Source organism: Peromyscus maniculatus, chromosome 5, assembly GCF_049852395.1.
Source record: "Peromyscus maniculatus bairdii isolate BWxNUB_F1_BW_parent chromosome 5, HU_Pman_BW_mat_3.1, whole genome shotgun sequence".
Classification (NCBI taxonomy): Eukaryota; Metazoa; Chordata; class Mammalia; order Rodentia; family Cricetidae; genus Peromyscus; species Peromyscus maniculatus.
This window is the reverse complement of record NC_134856.1, coordinates 9,660,903-9,681,173: the sequence shown is the minus strand read 5'-3', so window position 1 is coordinate 9,681,173 and position 20,271 is coordinate 9,660,903. Positions and strand designations below refer to the sequence as shown.

At 48.2% G+C, this 20,271-nt stretch overlaps 1 protein-coding gene across 2 annotated transcripts in view; it reads left to right on the top strand.

Annotated features, from left to right (window-relative positions):
- Window positions 1–466: 466 nt before the first annotated feature.
- The window catches only part of Cfap263 (cilia and flagella associated protein 263), a 28,982-nt gene continuing 9,177 nt past the window's right edge, over window positions 467–20,271 (top strand). The window contains exons 1-7 of one of the 2 annotated variants that reach the window (XM_042277259.2): window positions 467–644; window positions 2,744–2,870; window positions 4,460–4,615; window positions 7,721–7,876; window positions 9,703–9,783; window positions 12,317–12,472; window positions 17,589–17,696. In XM_042277259.2, the coding sequence (XP_042133193.1) occupies window positions 544–644; window positions 2,744–2,870; window positions 4,460–4,615; window positions 7,721–7,876; window positions 9,703–9,783; window positions 12,317–12,472; window positions 17,589–17,696 (885 nt within the window). In that variant the 5' untranslated portion in view covers window positions 467–543. Of the gene's footprint in view, window positions 818–2,743; window positions 2,871–4,459; window positions 4,616–7,720; window positions 7,877–9,702; window positions 9,784–12,316; window positions 12,473–17,588; window positions 17,697–20,271 lie in introns of both variants that reach the window. The other variant, XM_042277260.2, reaches the window with a different exon arrangement.

Here is a 20,271-nt window from a genome sequence, read left to right as displayed (position 1 = left end):
ATACTAAAGACGCACTTGGCTTGAACTCATAATTATTTTAAAATCAGACACAGTTTCTCTTTCTCTTTCAGTCAACGAGAGACATTGCAAATGTTACAAAAACTGCAGCTCACATGTGTGAGGCTGCAGACAGTGAACACAGACTAGGATCCTCACCATGCCATGGGGCAGAGACTTCTAGGAGTCTTGCCAGCTTTCTGGACCTGGAGTTTCTGGCTGGAAGGATGAACAGAATTATTACAAGGTCTTTGCAAGGATTTGCATGAAATAGGCTTAACATGGCGCCAAAGACAGAGACGGTGCTGAGCAAACCCGAGCTGTTGTTGTGACTACCAATTTAAGAACGGCTCGGCGATCAGGCATCGGGATAGTCAAGCGACATTGCTCCACCTTCCTCGCGCGAGGCGCAAGGAAGGGGCAGGACCACCTGAAGCCCCGCCCCTATAAGCGGCGTTCAGTTGTCCGGGCAACGCGCCGCAGGGTCGCAGCTGGAGTGACGCGGGGCGTCTTACTGAAGGCTCACTGAGCACGCTAGGTTGAGAGATGGCTGAGGAGGAGTCGGAGAGCACGGCCACAGACTCCCAGACGGAGGAGAGTGGCGAGCTTCCTGTCATCCAACTGTGCGGGCTGGTGGAGGAGCTCAGGTACTGGCGCCGTGGGCCTCTTCGGCCTCAGCTGCAGCCTGCAGACCACCCAGGCCTACGCCGAGCCCCGCGGGGACACAGCCCACTACGGTGGAGAAGGAGCTTCTTTGCCTGGTTACACTTGCTTCTTGCCTGCTCCTGAGCTGACAAGCCACTGATGGAGCCAGGACAAGGTAGAGCGACAAGGGAGTCAGGTGGCTTGCAAAGACCGGAGAGGATTTGGGGAAGCTAGAGCTTGGTGTCTTCCCTGGTGTCGGGCAGCCACTCTCCCGAGCCACTCTCCATGGGGGCCTTCTAAGCCCCTTTCCAAAGTTAGTATGATACAATGAAGATGGCAGCTGGGTGGAAACGGAGCTGTTGAAATGATGTAGTTGAGGCGTCATGGGCCAAATGAGGGTTCAAGCACGGAGACGGTGAGGAAAGATTATTGGCCCAGTGCTCTGTATTTCCCACAGCCTGTTTTCTACCTACCACAGCAAGTTAACTGGATGCAAAGATTCCATGAGGTGGTTGAGGTTCCGTGTACGATGTGTTGATATTAGACAGGATCCTGTTTCTGGCAGCCCAAATAGGTGTTGCTCCTATCCATCTATAAATAGTTTATACCAGAATCGAGAGATTATTACTAATACCTGCCATTTTGAGTGTCTGTCCTATGCCACAGCCTCATATATGATACAGCCATCCTAGGAGGTACACACTTTCTGAAGTTTCCTTCCCTAAGGTCTTGAAGCAGAGATTCAGACTCAGGAACCCGTGGAAGGCTCCGCTGAGACTATGATAGGTGCTGAAGAGGCAGGATGTCTTGATTTTCCTCTCTTTTCCGTTAGCCTTCTGTACTGATCTCAAATTCAGGAGTTAGTTTAACAGTACACCTAGGCCTCAAGGCCACGGTCTCTTCTGCATGTGTATTTGTGTGTGTACATACAGATAGAATAGGAAGGTTTTAGGACTGGGGAGGTCGCTCAGTGGGAGAGCCTTATTGGTTCAATCCCAGTATTATCCACACACACAGCTTAAAGTTGGGCATGGTGGCTCACACCTCTAGTCCCAGCATCAGTGAGGCAGGTGGATTTCTGTGAATTCAAGGTCAGCCTGGTCTACACTGCACAAGTTCCAGGCTAGCCATGGCTACACTGTGATGCCCTGTATCTTAGCTTCTTTTCTGTTGCTGTGACCAAACACTATGACCAAGGCAACTAATTTAAGAAAGCATTTAATTTAGGGACTCATGGCTCCAGGGGGGCTAGAGTTCATGATCATCATAGTAGGGGGCATGGAAGCAGGCGGCAGGCATGGTGCTGGAGCAGGAGCTGAGAGCTTCCATTTGATCCACAAACTCAGGGTAGAGGGAATGCAGTCATTGGGAATGGCATGGACTTTGGAAACATCAAAGCTCACCTCAAATGACACACCTCCTCCTACAGGGCCACACTTCCCAATCCTTCCCAAACAGTTCCACTAGCTGGAGACGAGTGATTCAAATACCCGAGCCCAAGGGGGTCATTCTCGTTCAAACTACTATACCCTGTCTCCAAACAAACACAAAAGGCACGTTGTATATATGAGAAGTAGTTGTAAAAACCATAACCTTGGCATATACAAGATAAGCTAAATATGTTCAAAGACCTCTTCCGTTTATGATAAATGTCTAATGGGATTTCTAGTCTGTTGGGTGCTGCCAGTGAAAGAGCAGAGAAACAGAAGCCACCATCTGAGGATGCTGGTGGGTATAGATAGCTTCAAGAAAGCAGTCATCACTTTTACACATGACTTAGACGATATCTGAAGATGGGACCAGCAACAACAGCCATCAGTAGGACACCAGCACTCTGAATTTTGGGGCTTGTTAGACACAATAACCAAGAGATCCAATACTCTAGTAGTACTCCACGGCCAGAAGCCGACCTCATGTCATGGCTCTGCTTGACACTGCCCTTAAAGGAAGATGGAGTCATTATACCCATTATAGGTGAAGAAAGGAAGGCACCAAGAAGCTGCATGTCTTACAGAAGGCCATGTGTGGCCGATAATAGACTAATAATTGATTAGCTGGGGTGCTATTCATAGAATTCACTTAGGTACTCTGTATCTTGCAGCTATGGAAACTCCGCTCTCAGAACAGAAACAGAGATGTTTGAGAAATATTACTTTAGACTGGAACCTAGGGATTACCGAACGCCACGGTTATCAGAATTGAAAATATCATCAGCAGAATTCTCACAGGTACATAATGAGAGGTGGAAATTATTTCATGCTGTTGTTCACCTCCATAAACGCAGATCGTCTTGATGTGTCGGCCTTCGGTGTGCCTTCTCGGGCCGAGTGGCCACAGGGCTTTCTCCCTGTTCTGCTTTCTCATTGTTCCTTCCCTTCTAGTTCCTTTCAAGTGAGGGAGTCTCATTCACCTTGTAGTTGACTCTTCCAGAATGCCTTAGTTTATGCGCAAGAATTCCTTGAAGGCTGGTATGGAAGCGCAAACCTCTAATCCCAGCGCTTCAGAGGCCGTGGAAGGAAGGCCACAGAGCTTTAGGTCAGCCTAGGCTACACAGTAAGACTACGTCTCAAAACAAACAAAACCCAAGGGCTGGGAACCTAGCTCAGGAGTAGGGTGCTTGCCTAATAGACACAGGGCCCTGAGTTCAAACCCTTTCACTGAAACAAGAAGTTTCCTTAAATGGGGTACTCAGTTTACAAAGTCTATCCAAACCAGGCATGGTTTCACATGCCTTTAATCCTGGAACCCAGGAAGTAGAGACAAGCAAAGCTCCGTGAGTTTTATGTAGCCAGCCTGGTCTACATAGTGAGTTCCAGATGAGCCAGGGATACACAGAGAGACTCTGTCTCAGAATAGTCACAAACAAGGTCTGTCCAGCCACATCAATGAGTGAAGTGCCCGCCTGCTGGATTTATCTCAAAGGGTCAGTCGATGTAGGTTTATTCTTTGAGGATGAAGCAAACTTTCTTTGAAATTCACACCTTACCTAATCCATCTTCTATGATCATTGCCTTTGAGGGCCCAGAAAATGCATGATTTTTGTCTGTTTTGCTAAACCCGGTGCTCCAGATACATTGCTCCTCTGTGTTGGTGTAGAAGCACTGAGCTCTAGATCTTCCCTGGCCGATAGCTGGAGTGTTTCTAAAATGCTCTCCCTGGGGAGATGTGAATGGTAACCATCCCTTCCTCCTGAGGTCCCAACAAAAGCCAAAGAACAAATCCACCACAGTTCACCCTGGGGACCCCAAAGCAGCCACACTGCCAAGTCTTCACCCAGTATGCGTGATGGCTCCCTGTAGCTTCACAGGGAAGCTCCTCCTGTGTCCTTCTCCCCCAGTCCTCCACAGTCTGCACACTCTTGCCCCTTCTAGAGACCTCATGTAATCAAGGCAGAGTTGCTTGTGAGGAGTGGCCAGAAACTCGGGTGAGGGTCCAGTGACCCTCCCTGTTCCTTCTATGAGGGAATGCCAACAGTCCGCAGGCATGATTGTGATGGACTCTCCAAAGTACATGCAGCTGTTCTTTTGGAGACAGCAGCAGTGTGGCTCAGAGGATAGTGCGTTGCAATACTGACCCTCGGGATACTCTGATATATTTCAACTCATTGTCAAACATAAGCCTTGTGATATTTAGTACAAGGCCTTAGGATGACTTGGGAAATGTCATTTTAGCCCTAATGTCCAACATCCTTTTACCATGTCTCTGGCTCTATCCAGGGCACCTTCTTGTAGGTCCCAGAGCTCATTTTGGTAACTACCTAGGGCTGTTTTATCGTCAGTTTCTCTCTGACCCTGACTTGGTTTTGCTTGGGTTACAGTTTCGAAGTAGGCGTAAATCCAAGGCTCGCTTAGGTGACCGTGCAGGCCTCACTGTAGACCAGAAGCTTGAGCTTGTACAAAAGGAGCTGGAAGACACGAGAGAGGAAATTCGGCACATGCGGGCTAATGCAGAACGGGACCTGCAGTACCATGAGGTACCCCTTCTCCCTGGGCTGCACCTCTCCACCTGTGGGGTGTCCACATCTTGCTGATCCTTGAGAAGAAACCCAAGGAGAATGAGACAAATGAAGGACTTACCTCTCCAGAACTTACCAGTAGCTCGCTCTCTCTCTCTCTCTCTCTCTCTCTCTCTCTCTCTCTCTCTCTCTCTCTCTCTCTAACAATCTTTAAACTTGTTTCAATGTAAAGTATCAAAAGTACTCCAGCATAGAGAACTATCATCACCAACAACACCAAGCTATGACACCCATTGGCATAAAACTACTCTTGTTCCCCGTTCCTCACTGGGATGCCAGGAAATGAACTCTAGGCATATTGTCTACTGCAAGTATTTTGTCATCTGTCTCTAAAATGTGGTTCTTCTTCTTCTTTTTTTTTTTTTTAAGCATAGCCATGGGCTAGAGAGATGGCTCAGAGGTTAAGAACACTTGTTTCTTTTGCAGAGGACTAGGATTCAATTCCCAGCACCACATGGTAGCTCCTAACTGTCTATAACTACAGCCCCTAGAGATCTGATGCCCTCTTCTGACCTTTGAAGGTACCAGGTACATGTGTGGTCTGCATACATACATTCAGGCAAAGCACTCGTATACATGAAAGCAATAAAATAAATAAATCTTCAAAAAAATCCATAACCACAGTGACTAGGCAGGCCCTCAAATTTTTGCAATAATTCTTTAATAACACAAGGAGTTTAAGGTTTAAGTGAGTGAATTAGGTGCAAATGCCCACATCAGCCTTCATATACCACATACATAGTCATGGACATGATTTCTGAACTCCAACACAGCCTGTCCCATTGAGTCCGATAAAATCAACCCCCCCCCCCCGTGAAGAAATAATCCTATTAATTTGGTTTCCCATGGGATAAAATTATTAGATTGCCTCTGACAGCCAAGCGGATCAAAATAAATACTCCTTAGCACAGGACTTGGTATGTCCTTGAAGAAGGATGTCCTTTGTCTCAGGAAATGGCCAAGGAGGAGCCCCACAGGTGAGGTGAAAGTCACAAGGAGGTGATGTAGGTACGAGCTTGGCGAACTCATATTAAGGGGTCCGGTTTGGGAATCAGGTCGAGTAGGGTAATGAGGCCTGAGCACTAGGCAGAGGGTTTATCCAACCTTCCATGTCTTAGAAAGCTGGATCCCACTGAAGAAAGTGAGCAGGAAAAGAATGTGGTAAAAGCAGCGTGTGCTTTTACCTGGTACTCCCACATGGGAAGACTAGAGTCTGGGGAGACCCACTGAAGATGCTAGTTCCTGTTAGCAAACCAGGAAAGGCTTGACTAGAATGACTTACTGTGTAGCCAGATGTCTTCTCATGCTGTCCTCTAAAGGTAGGTGTGTGTGTGTGTGTGTGTGTGTGTGTGTGTGTGTGTGTGTGTGTGTGTGTTTCAATGTTCAATGCAGCCCATATTTGTTAGAGAATATTTGATTTATTTTTTAAGTATTTATTTATTCTTATTTTGTAGGTGTGAATGTTTGCCTGCATGTATGTATGTCTGTGCCTTCCATGCATGTCTGGTGCCCACAGAGGCCGGAAGAGGGTGTCAGGACTCCCGGAGCTGGGGTTACAGCGAGTTGTAAGCCGACATGTGGGTGCTGGGGACATGACAAGGGTTCCCTGCAGGAGCAGCCAGCTCCTGACTACTCTACCATCTCTCCAGCCCTTTATAGAACATTTTAAAGATACAGGGAAGCTAAAGGGACATTTGAAAACATGGTGCTGCCATCTCAGAAGAAGTAATTACTACTCAAACTTGGATTGGCCTCCTAGAGTTCAGATAAATTTCTCTATACATTTGAATTTCCTTTTAAGAGGGATCAAATTCTCTCATGAAGTATACCTTTTGCTTAACACTGTCTTTCTATGTCATTATACAGCTCTTCCTTATCTGCAGAGGACATGCTCAAGTTGTCCTGGGGATTTCCAAAACCTTGGATAATGACAAACCCTATACTCTATTTTCCTCTACATACATGTATAGAACAATTTTAACAATAAACCTTAATAAATTGCCAGCATCATTTATTTTGCATTTTGGGGCCTTTATTAGGTAAAACAAGGGTTACTTGAACCCAAACACTGCAATCTGCCAGCTGCCTACAGTCAATGGATAACCCAAGTGACTACTAATTGACTAACGGGAGGGTAGCATATATAACAGGATACACTGGATAAAAGATGACTTTGTGTCCCAGGTGAGACAGAATGGAAATTTTATCATGCTATTTAGGATGATGCACAAATTAGAACCTGAATTGGTTATTTCTTGCATTTTCTGTTTAGTATCTTCAAATAGCTATTCTGCAGACACGGAAAATGCAGATAAAGAAGGACTTCTGTGCACATATATTCAATTGTAGTATCTTTTCTTCAAGTTACACACACATATAAGAATACTTTGCCGGGCGGTGGTGGCGCACGCCTTTAATCCCAGCACTCGGGAGGCAGAGGCAGGCGGATCTCTGTGAGTTCGAGGCCAGCCTGGGCTACCAAGTGAGCTCCAGGAAAGGCGCAAAGCTATGCAGAGAAACCCTGTCTCGAAAAACCAAAAAAAAAAAAAAAGAATACTTTATCACCTCACTGACTAATTCATCATCTCTCTAGATTTAACTGTGACTCATGCTTTGTGTTGGATTAGCTGGAGTCTTGGTGTTACTGTGTTATTTTGAGACAGGGTCTCACTTTGTAGCCCAGGCTAGCCTCAAACTCTTGACAGCCCTCTTGCCTCTTCCCCTCAAGTGCTCGGATCACAGACGTGTACCACCACACCCAGATCTTCCATATCTTTTGTATGGCTTGACCTTTAATGGATAACTAATACTGCCAATGTGGGAATAGCGACAGAGACCATTGGTCTTGTTTTTTGTTGGCTTGCCAGATTCTGTGGATGCTTTAACTCCCAAGGCATGTTATAAAATAGTAGTTGCCATATAATGGGCTTTGTACTTCCAGATTTCTTTCTAAGCCCCAGAAGAAGCACCTGCACTGAGACAGAGGCAGTGGAGACTTAGGTATCCTTGGGGTGTGCTCTTGGGATTTTTTGGAAACCCTCCTCTCTTGGCCGACCCTCCCAGGCTATCATCGAGGAAGTTGATATTCGATGGGCTGAAGTTCAGAGAGCAGTGCACGACTTTGAAAAAGATATTATGAAAACCATATCCAAGAAGAAAGGGAGCATTCTGGCCACTCAGAAAGTGATGAAGTACATCGAGGATATGAACCGCCGGAGGGTGAGTTGGAATTAAAGAATCGATTCTTTGTTTGTTTGGTTTGGTTTTTCGAGAGAAGGTTTCTCTGTGTACCAGTCCTGGCTGTCTTGGAACTCACTTGGTAGACCAGGCTGGCCTTGAACTCACTCACAGAGATCTGCCTGCCTCTGCCTCCCAAGTGCTAGGATTAAAGATTGTGCATGCTTTAAATCCCAGTACTCAGGATCTACATAGCGAGTTCTAAGACAACCAGGGCTATGTGGAGAGACACTACCTCAATAAATAAATAAATAAATAAATAAATAAATAAATAAATAAATAAATAAATAAATAAATAAATAAATGATTCAGTTCTTAGGGCAATGACACAGAAATGACCCACATGCTGCAGCCTCTGCTATGGTGACCACTGCTGTTGTTACCTGGCTTCCCTGACAAGACAGCAATGTCCTGGGATGAATACACCACTCTAGAGACGGTTTCAGGGAACAGCATCTGCTTAATCCCACGTGGGCAGCCACATATAATGGAAGCCTATTGACTGTGGTTGGTTAGTATATTACCTCGGCTTGGACAGCGAGCGCTCTAACCACCCGGGTTTCTATACCAACTAAGACTCATCTACAGGCCAGCTACTGGCTCCTTCAGAATTCAGTGTTCTGACTTCAGGAGCATAGCGTGCCATGCTTCTTGTTTAGAAGAGCAGTGTGCCGGGTAGGCTGGCCGGCAGGTTCTGCCCGCATTGTCTCCAGGGCTCCACCATAATACTTCCCACACATACATAAAACATGTTTTCAATCTCCAAGTGTGTGTGTGTATCTAAATTTTAAAAAATCATATGTATGTGTTTTCTTTTTTGCTTGTTTGTTTGTTTTGCCTAGGTATATTTATGTGTACCATGTGCATGGCCTGGTGCTTATATAAGCAAAAAGAGGGCATCAGAGCTCCTGAAACTGGAATTATGAATGGTTGTGAGTCTCCATATGGGTGCTGGGACTCAAACCCAGGCCCTCTAGAGGAGCTGCCGGTACTCTTAACGCAGAGCCATTGCTCCAGCCCCTAACCCCAAAGCATGCATTTTCCATATATTCCCCCTCCCTCCCCGGAGCTGAGGACCAAACCCAGGGCCTTGTGCTTGCTAGGCAAGCGCTCCACCACTGGGCTAAATCCCCAACCCCTACATATGTGTTTATTAAAGCAAAAGAAAAAAGGAAACACCAGCCAAGCAGGCAGGATGAGGGTCTGTAGTCTGTCATAGTGTTTCCTCTGGTTGGTCATGTTTCCAGATGTGCGTGTTTCCTTGAGAAAGGTTTGAACTAGTCGGTTACTGTATAGGCTGAGACAGGGTGCTCATAGGTGCTTTTCATCTCCTTCCTATAAGGAGATGGACTCAGACTGACAGGAGAAAGGAAGGGGAATTGGGTGGGGAGAGTATGCTTTCAATTGCAGAGATTTTGTAGCACGTTCAACTTTGGACCCTGGGGTCAGTTGAGCAGGGTCCTTATCCTAACACGCTATGAATGGTAAACATTTGCAGCCTACCGTATGAACAAAAGACCAAAGAGTCCCAAGAGTGTATTATCAGTAAAGTCCGCTGCAGTAGCACCACGCCCAAATAATACCAAAAATGCAGAAGCACCGGAACCCCGGCACGGAGCCAACCCAGTTTCCTCTGCCTCTTGGCTTCTGGTGAAAGGGCCTCTCAACACCTGTTTGGGCAGAGTTAAGAGGGCTGAAAAGAAGTGACCGAATGCTAGAGCTCAAGGTCTGGTTTGTAGGCCCAGATTAATTATTCAGAGCAACAGGGGTAAAGATAAGTAATTGATTAAAATATGCTTTTTTTAAAGGATAATATGAAGGATAAATTATGTTTGAAAAATGTTTCTCTCAAAGTTCAGAAGAAAAAGATGCTTTTACAATTGAGACAGGTAGGTGAGTTTTTTTCTTTCTTTTTTAAAAGGTAGCCTGAGTGCTCTCCCCACCCATCAGCCCACCCACCCCTGAGAAATACTCCTGTCCTAGTCACTGGGGTCTTTGAACAAGTTGTTTTACACAGTAGAAGAACTTTGCAGTTGTTAGTGATGTAGAGGTCTTAAGAAGGGGAGATGTTCTAGCTTCATTTCTGCTGCTATGATAAAATATCCTGAGAAAAAGAAACTCAGGGTAGAAAGGGTATTTTTCAGCTTGTAGTTCCAGGTTACGGTCCATCACTGTGGAGAAGCGGCAGGGACGTCCAACAGCTCGTCACATCACATCCACAGTCAAGAGCAGAGAACGATGAATACACACATGCTTGTTTGCTTGTTTCTTTATGGATTGCTGCACTCTAAATACAGTTCAGGACCCTCTGCCTAGGGGATGATGCTACCCACAGTGGGCTGAACCTTCCCACATCAATTCATCTAGTTAAGACTCCCCCACAGGCCAGCCCAAGGTAGACACACCCTGTTGAGACAGTCTTCCCAAGTGATTCTAGGGTGTGCCAATTGGACAATTAAAGCTATCCCACACAGTAGATGATCTTGGGTTACCTGGCTGTACCCAACACCACTTTCCTCCTTATGAGAGAAAGGAAAGAGGGTGAGAGGAAATATAAAAAGCAGGGGTCATGAGCCAAGGGATACAGGCAACTTCCCGAAGCTGGAAAGAACAAGGAAGTGTTCTTACCAAGAGCCTCCAGAAGGAATGCAGCACTAATAACATTGTGATTTTAGCCCCCAACCTACTCAGCCCCAGAATGGAAAGTAATACATCTACCTGCATGGCTTAAGACACTAGGTTTGTAGCGCTTTGTGGCAGCAACCAAAGGAAACCAGCGTAGCTACTGGGCAGGCAAATTTGAGGCTTTCGGTAGACAGAATTGGCCTAAATTTGAGTCTTAGGACACACATGTGGCTTTTTGAGGGATGTGGCTGAGTGGTATCATTTCACTGTGCAGTGGTAAGTGTTTCAATAGATGACTTCAAGGGCTCCCAGTTAAAGGCAGGAGGGCTGCCGGGGCCCAAGGAATCTGGAACACGGCCTGTGGCTTCATCATTTCCCTTCCCAGTGTTTTCATCGTTATACCAAACATAATGATATTTGCTGAAGACATGTGCATCAGAGGTAGCCGTGGACAGTGACGTGGGACTGGACAGGGCAACTATTGCTGGGTTGACTCAGGATCCAGAAAGACCTCGGCAGGCTGGAGCAGCCCTTATGTGACTGAGGAGAAACGCGAGACTCCCAGAATATCTGCACAGGCACAGGCTTAGACGCAGAGTCTGTGGCCATTAGCAGGGGCCCGGGCTGTCCTAGAAACATGAACCGGACCAGAAGGGACTCCCTGCTCTGCGCCTCCCGGCGCAGCCCCGCCAGTGGGAACTCCACACTCGAAAGAAGCACAGTGTGGCGATGGCAAGATGGAGGGTGGCTATCTGTGCTTAGGGCTGCCGTGGAAAGGCGGAGCCAGTGAGGCCTAGAAGAAGGAACACTGCCCAGGGGCTGCCTGCAGGTGGTGAGCTCCCTGGCCTCCAGGGCTTCCTTGCAGGCTCAGGCACCATGGCGAGGGACTTGAAGTGAGCGTATGTGGGTGACCTTTAACCTATATGCCATAGCTGCACAGAGATGACAGCCGTGTGAGCCCTGTCCCTAAGCACCAGGCTAATGGAGCGCAGTGTCCTGAGAGGAGAGTAAACACAGCTCTGTTTAAAGGGTTGCCCTGGGAGCACAAAACAGGCCGTGCGGTGTTGCTGGGTGAGTGGTATCTGGATTTAAGGAAATTGTGGCACTTGGGAGGGAGCAGCAACCCTGGGGCTTAGTACAGCTCAGGAGAAAGTAGAGGTGGGAACTGTAACAACCACCACACAAGAGGGCACAGGCCTGGACAGGAAGTAGGGGTACAGTGTAGAGAGGGACCCCATATACACGTCTATAAAAATGTTGACTCAAACAAGGGGAAGTTATGGGCAGCCTTTTGTGGGTTTCCAGGTTTAAAAGTTGAATTTATTTATTTGCTTTTGAGACAAAGCCTTGCCACATAGCCTGCTATGACTGCTTCCGTCTTCAGGTCCTCCCGCCTCAGCCTCCCAAATGCTGCGATTACAGGGCTGTGCCACCAAGGCCACATTAAAAATGACTGTGAAATGGCCTGCTTTTCAGGCTGCCTTCATAGCTGTGTCCAAGGACCATTTCCCTGAGTGCAGTCTCCCCATCCCGGCCCTAGAGCTTCTGTGTGCTGCGTCCTGCCCTCTCACACTGCACTGCTGGGTCGCCATCTTTGGCTTCTCTGCGATGTGTAGGTTCCTTGAGTCTGGAGGCATTGTGTTAACTTCAATAGCCAGCCCCAGTGCCGACCGCCCTGCTGATGCCAGGAGGTTTTTAGTGAACGGTGGCAGACCTCCGAAATCTCGCCAGATTACAGGACGGGAGCTTAAGCTAACGGTCACACCTGACCTTTCGTCTCTTCTTTGTGAATCACAGAAGGAGGAGGTGGGCGAGGCCCTGCACGATGTGGACTTTCAGCAGTTGAAAATCGAGAACGCTCAGTTTTTAGAGACGATTGAAGCCAGGAATCAAGAACTGATCCAGCTGAAGCTGGCCTCTGGGAACACCTTACAGGTCCTCAACACCTACAAAGTAAGGCCTACCCCCGGGCCAGGACCCTGCCCGGCTTCCTACACCCACCTGCCCCACCCCAGGGCCAGGGCCCTGCCCGGCTTCCTACACCCACCTGCCCCACCTCAGGGAGGGCCCCGTGCGCGTAAGCGGGTCACCAGGTTGTAGGTGTGTCCTGTCGTCCCGGACTTCTCTCGGCTTGGCGAAGCCTGGTCTCCTAAAATCCCCAGAGTGCTCTCACAGTCCTGGCTGTCCACGAGGCCCACCTGGGGGCCTTTTCCTTTGGGAAACATGTCTGTGCTCCAGTCCCACCATGACTGGTTGAATTAGGAGGTGAGGGCCATGGGTCTGGCTTTGTTTTGAATTCCCTGGGCGATTTTTATGAACAGTGTTTGAAAGTGAACCACATTAGGGCCCCGTTTAATTCAGGGATGCATTCAGCACTCCACTTAAAACAGTCTCAGCCATAAATCAGAAAACTACTAAATGATTTATCATCTGAATGCAACACTTTGGGGAGAGAGAAGAGGCACTATTAATATTTAAGCAGGGACTATGGGTATGAATAGGGCCTATCCCCAGCAGACCAAGCCATCTGGTCACCCTGTGAGTGATAAAGTATCATAGTGGCCAGCGATATGAGTGAGTATATCTCATCCCCCATCCTGCGAGCTAAGAATGGCTTTCACATGTAATTGAATGATGGAGAACATTGTCAAACCAACTCAGAAAAACTGAATTGTGTTCTATAAAGTATATAAAGTATATATATATATTTATATATATAAAATGATGTGATAGATAGATACCATATATATTTATATAAATAATACACACACACACATATATATATATCATCCTATTATTTTCTGTGTGCATGTGTGTGCTTGTGGGCAGGTATGCCATGGCATACATGTGGAGATCAGAGGACAGCTTACAAGAGCCAGTTCTCGCCTGCCGTGTGGGTTACAGGGGTCAAACCCAGGTTGTCAGGCATGGTGGCAAACAGGCCTGCCTGCAGCTCCACCTCCCCAGGCCTCTCCTAAGGTATCACACCAGTTATTATGCTTTTACTTTCACTTGTAGGACTCTGGAGCCTTTCTCTTGTTAGCAGGAGTAACTTGATAGCGTGTAAAATTGTGCCTCTGGTCCTTCAAAGCTGAAAATATTTACTATTTGGTCCTTCACAGAATGAGTTTGCTGGCTCTTGGCCTTGTTCCTAGGACAATGGTGGCTGTAGCGTAGGTGGCTTACACATGAGCTTCATTTGGCCCACAAAAATGTGATTAACAATGTGAATTTATAGCCAGGCGTGGCACCATGTGTCCATAATTCCTCCACTTGGGAATAGGGGTGGAAAGGGCAGTTTGGGCAACATTGAGAGACCTTGCCTGCAAACAAACAAAACCTCCCAAAAATCCTCCACAAAAAAGCAAAGCAAAGTGAATTTGAATGTGTTAGATCAGACTTATGTTTGCTCAACATTTTTATTTTATTTTATTATTATTTTTTTTTTTTTGGTTTTCTGAGACAGGGTTTCTCTGTGTAGTTTTGGTTCCCATCCTGGATCTTGCTCTGTAGAACAGGCTGGCCTCGAACTCAGAGAGATCCGCCTGCCTCTGCCTCCCAAGTGCTGGGATTAAAGGCGTGCGCCACCACCGCCCGGCTTCAACATTTTTCTTTACAAAGCAAAAAACAAGCAAACAACAAACAAAACACAAACAAACAAACAAACAAAACTAAAGCAAAGATGCTGAGGTTTTGTTAAGAGTCAAGTCATATAACTAAGAGCCAGCGGGAGCTGCTAGCCCAGTGTGCGTCCCTCTCAACCTCCTTCACCGCGCACAGAGCCTGAAGAGCTGCAGAGCCAGCATTCTGAAGCTCATGTGTGACTGTCCACATTTGACTTATGCCATCTGAACAATTCCTTCAAGATGAGACCAGTCAGGTGACTTCCGGTCCTCGATGCCTGGCTAGCTGCTCACACTGGGCCTTGACCTTATCGCATGGAGGCAGCTCGGTGGCCCGGGGCCTGCCTTGACTTTCGGGATTTGGGCAGTGGAGCTGCGGTTTCACCTGGTGAAGCTGCCGGATTGCAGAACCTGGGCTCCCTGGGCTGGGTCTGAAGTCACAGTATAGACCACTGGCAAATGGGAGCCGCGGCACGGTGGGCCAGTCGGAATACTGCCTGTTAGCCTGTTGCATGAGAAGGTGAGCAAAGGTGGAGCTGAAAAGGTGCTCCATGGGAGCCTGAGGGTGGGCCCAAGTCAGGAACTGAGGGGGAAGCTATCTTGCTGCCTTCTCCCAGGTCCCAGTTTCTCAGCTCTTGTAGGGGACGTGGAGGCAGAACAGTAGTGGCTCCGGGAGTCTGACGCCACTGGGATTGGATGGGGGCTCTGCTAGGGGAGTGGCGATGTTTCCTCTGGTATAGGTGCTTCAGCTGCCAGAGGCAAGGTCCACGGCTCTGGATGGAGTTTTGCATGAGACCGTGCGATGAGCCCGGCAGCAGAAAACAAGGCTTGCCCAGAGCAGGTGCTCAGCGAATCGCAGCTAACTGGCGCAGTTTGGCTGTGCTTTTGGTGGTCATGGGCGGGTGAAAGGAGGAGCCATTTGGCACACATACCAAACAACCAAGTATGAGACCTTGTTGAAAACATTCAGATTAACTCCCCTCTGTTGGCAAAAGTAACAATGCCCGTGCATGCCGGGTACAGGGCCAAATGCTCAGGGCACAGCTCTGAGACCACACAGGCAGACACACTGTCCTCTCTCCTGTGACTTTCCGAAGAGAGCCTGAGTGTGAATGGTGCTGAAGTTTTCTCTGACTCCATGCCCTCAGGCCTGCCTGGTGGGTCCAGCAGGGAGGGCATAAGCTCACGACGACAGCTGCCATGAACCACCCTTGACTACCTTAAGTGACTTGGTGCCCTGAGGAGGATAGAATTCTAAAAAGTCCCCAGCCCCACTCACGGGAGCACACCCCATGTAATAACGCAAATCCAGACTGGGAATGCGATGGCTCAGGACATGGAGTCATTTCTGTGATGCAACTATGTGGCCAGGTCGACACTAAGGGGAGGAGGTGTCCAAGAGGCCCGATTCATCTCATGAGCCCATCGAAAGCAGATTTTCTTTGCAAAAAGAAGTCATAGATAGGAAGCATAAGTGAAGTTTTGGGGCCAAAAGTCCATTACTGCTTTGAAGATGGAGAACACTTCATGGAAGGAATCCTAAGTGGCCTCTAGGAATTGAATGAACTGCTGACAGCCAGGAAGAAAACCCCTCAGTGCCATGCCTTCAAGGAAATAACCAGCAACCACTGGGCTTAAGAGAGGTCCTTGAGGGCTGGAGAGATGGCTCAGTGGTTAAGAGCACCGACTGCTCTCCCAGAGGTCCTGAGTTCAATTCCTACCACCCACATGGTGGCTCACAACCATCTATAATGAGATCTGGCACCCTCTTCTGTGTACATAATAAATAAATGAATGAATGAATGAATAAGTGAATGAATAAGTGAATGAATAAATAAATTAATTAATTAAAAAAAGAGATGTCCTTAAGACCCAGACACAAGCCATGGGCCTGGCCAACTCCTTGATTTCAGCCTGGTGGGCCCATGGGCAGAGAAGGCAGCTGCACTGTGCCCAGACCACTGCTCTGGGTAAACAGAGACAAGGAGTGGCTGTCGCTTTAAGCACAGAGTCTGAAGTGCTTTGCTAACCTGGAAAGCTGGGTCTGTCTTTTCTGAAGTGACCTCAAGTGGCTGACATTGCACCTGGGTGTCACTCGTGTGGTTTGCATCCCTTTACCCAGCAGAGCACAGTCCATCTGTCCCCCGCTGCCTCTCAAAGTTGAGCAAATGTCTGCCCTGCTCTTCTTCACCCCCACCTGAATGGCTGGCTTGCGGTAAAGCCCTGGCCAAACGCTGACCCCATCTCTGCACCTCATAGCTGACCCTCTTTGTCTGGTTTCTCATCCTCACACAGGGCAGGGAATAGGAAGTGAGCAAGGCCTGGAAGAGCCAGGAGTGAATGGTTCCTGGGTGCCTAAGGTCCGCCAGGCAGGTGGCTCCAGGCTGCTCTGCTTTATCTAAGTTTTGATATTCTGGGGCAATGTCCCTGCATCCTCCCCCTTCCACTTCATGATCTCCTCTTCCGGCGCCTTCCCCTGACACTTTCCTTGCCTTCTCTTCCTTCTTCACAGAGCCAAGTGTGATTTCATCTTTCTCTGTCCTCAGGCCTGTTGCAGGACACCCCCCCCCCCCGACACACACCTACTGGGTGCCCATTGGTACAGGTGCAGTCTCAGAATTCTTTCTGCCATGGTTTTCGGGCTCCCGACCTCCCTTGTCATTAGTTGTGAGGGAGCTTCCGGAAGGCCAGGCCGAGAATGTTTCACTCACCAGTGCCTGGGGTGGGGTGGGTCAGCTCTCTGGGTGTGCATACTCCTCAGCCAGGCAGAGAACATCCCAGCATTTTTGGAGACTTCCTGGTAGGGTAGGGCTCAGGGAGAAGGTTCCAGAGATCAAGCTAAGCATCAGGGGCCTGGGGGAACTGAAGGGCAGCTAATGTCGAGAGCATCCATGAGGCAGTTCCATGGACTTCCCTGACACCAGCAGGCCCAGCTCCTTTAGACAGGGGTGCATAGCGGAGCTCAGAAGCTGAGGAATCACAACTGCCTCCGTTCAAATCCTGGCTCCCTTACTTTTAAGTGGGGAGAGGGTTCGGACCTGCCTCCTGTGCGGGTTCCTCTCTCCGCACCCTCATGAGGTAGTCATGGCAGCTGTTGAGTGACCTCTGATGCTCTGCTGTCTACCAGGATATCCCCTCACAACCTAGCAAGGTGACCATATCAGTGTAAGAGAAGTTTGGCTACATAAAGTTTCTCCTAGGAACAAGTGGAGCAAGAGTTGAGTCCTCTTGTCGGACTTTCTGCATCTCCAGCAGACGCCAAGATCCCAAGATCCCTCCTCTCTCCCCCGGCAGTTCCGAGACACGAGATCTGGACCCTTTGGGAAGGGCAGTCCCCAGTTGATAGGGAGGAATCTGTGTCGATGGAATGGATGGCCTCACCTTGGTCTCCCCTCCTCACAGTTCTGAGAGCTTCTCTTAGCATGTACCATTCTGATGTGTTTCAGAACAAGCTTCATCGGGCAATGGATATATACAACAATCTGGACAAGGAGATCTTGCAGAGAAATGAGCTACTTGGGAAAATTGAAAAAGAAACCATACAAGCAGAGGAGGTAGGGGGCACAGTGTGCCATTTCTGAAGTTTGCCTCCTTTTGTCCGCAAGGGTCACCATCCACCAAGACCCCTCGATCCTTGGTTGTTAATCTAGAGAAGAAGCCCAGACCACAAAAATCCAAACAGCTCTGAGTCATGAAAGCAGATACTGGATTTAGAGCTCAGTAATGTTACATTTACCACTGGGTGAGGTTCTAGGGCCTGTGCACAAAGAAAACAGTCCACAGCACATGCCGGAATACAACCTCCAGAGTTCTAAAGGTCTGTGTCTATGACCTTTTCAAAATACATAAGGTGTGCTGGTGTAACTGAGACAAAACGCACAGTGTTTTATATAAAGGATAAAGATGAAGCGTAGCAGTCCTGGGATGCTCAGCATGAGCAGACTGTAGCAGAGATTGAAGGACTGTGACCTCTGGCCCGTCAGAGCTCACTCCAAGGCCAACAGTCAGTGTGTGGAAGGGTGAGTGGAGTCAGGAGAGCTGCCTGCACATCAACTTTGCATGCTCTGAGAACATGTAGCTGAATGTCTGTAACTGTATACACTAGGGTGTGTAGCTAGAGTTTTCCTGCATTGCCCACAGTTAGGACAAATCTCTGTCACCCGCCAGTCCCACAGCTGCTCAGACCCAACCAAGTAAACACAGAGACTTATATTGCTTACAAACTGTATGGACGTGGCAGGCTTCTTGCTAACTGTTCTTATAGCTTAAATTAATCCATTTCCATAAATCTATACCTTGCCACGAGGCTTGTGGCTTACCGGTGTCTTCACATGCGGCTTGTCATGGTGGCGGCTGGCAGTTTCTCTGACTCAGCCTTCCACTTCCCAGAATTCTTCTCCTCCTTGTCCCGCCTATACTTCCTCCTGCCTGGCCACTGGCCAATCAGTGTTTTATTTATTGACCAATCAGAGCAACAGATTTGACATACAGACCATCCCACAGCAAGGGTGTTATCTAAAGAAGAACCTTTGAGCAGGGTAGAGGAGTCCCTCCAATGGCCTCCTGGGCAGAAGGACTGGCCTCAGCTCATGTCTGCTGGCTTCTAGTCTCAGTGCAGTTTAGTGAGACAGGACTTTTTCCACACATGTCAAATAAGGCCAGGCCCTTATGATGGTGACTAGATGAGTCTACCTATAACAATGCTTTGTCAGCTTCTAAGCCATGAGTGTTATTAGCGTCGTGGTTTTGAGTGGATCTGAAGTGTCTCCGGGAGTGTATGCGACCCAAAGCTGATCACAGTAGCCAGAACACCACAGGGTCACCACGTCAGACTGTGTTGTCATCCACCTCGTGTGCTTGGAGGAGAATGACCTCCTGCAGAAAGCCCGGCCTCAGGACAGAGTGACAGGGGGCAAAGCTGAAGTTCCCAGCGAGGCACTGTGTTTTCGCTTGGATTAGATCACCATGAAAACTTGAAGTCCTGGCAGTCTTGATTAGTACATTTTAGTTTTCTCATTAACTTCTGTTTTTCAGTGCTGGGGATTGAACCCAGGGCTTTACATGTGTTATACAGCGGTTACCCCCCTAGCCTGTCTGAGCTTTTCTGTTGCTGTGATAAAATACCATGACCAAGACAACTTATAAAAGAAAACATTGAATTTAGGGCTTATGATTTAGAGGGTGAGAGTCCATGATGTTGGAGCAAAGGCCCGGTGGCAGGGAGTTTACATCTTGATCTGAAAATTGGAGAGAGAGAGAGACAGAGAGACAGAGAGAGACAGAGACAGAGACAGACAGACAGACAGACAGACAGACCCTGGGAATGGTGTGAGTCTTTTGAAACCTCAAAGGCTGCCCCAGTGACACACCTCCTCCAATAAGATCATACCTCCTAATCCTTCCCAGTTCCACCAACTGGGGGTCAGGTAGTCTAATACATGCACCTGCAGGGCCATTCTCAAACTATCACATGGCCCTTTGTTAACTTTTTTTTCTTTTGTTTTGAAACAGGGTCTCACTGTGTAGCCCTGGTTGGCCTGGAATTCCTTGTGTAGACCAGCTGGCCTCAAACTCACAGAGATGTGCCTGCCTCTGTGTCCTGAGCTCTAGGATTAAAGGTGTGTTACTACCATGCCTGGCCCCCTTGTTAATTGTTTTTGTTTTTATTTTTTGAGATAGGGTTTTTATGTGTGGTCCTGTCTGTCCTGGAATTCACTCTGTAGACCAGGCTAGACTCAAAGGCGTGCGCCATCACCTCCCCGGCCTCTCCCTTTGTTTTTAATAGCACACTGAGTCCATTGACCAATACTCTCCTAGGTGTGGGGTCGTCCACTGGAGTGTGGTGAACCTACCAGCAGCTTCACTAGTTCTCACGACCTAGACGCCATCAGCTCTGACGGCTCCTCAGTTAGAGCTGAAGGCTCATGAGCCTGCCTCCAGGCTAGAACAATGACTGGCTGGATGTCCTGCAGGTCTTGTGCAGGCAGCCACAGGTCCTGTGAGTTGATGGATGCAGTACCCCGATCATGTCCAGCAGTCATTGTTTGGCCCCGGCCTTCCTGACGTCCAGCTCTTACAGTCTTCTGCCCCTCTTCCATGATGGTCCCCGAGCCTTGGGTGTGGAGGGGA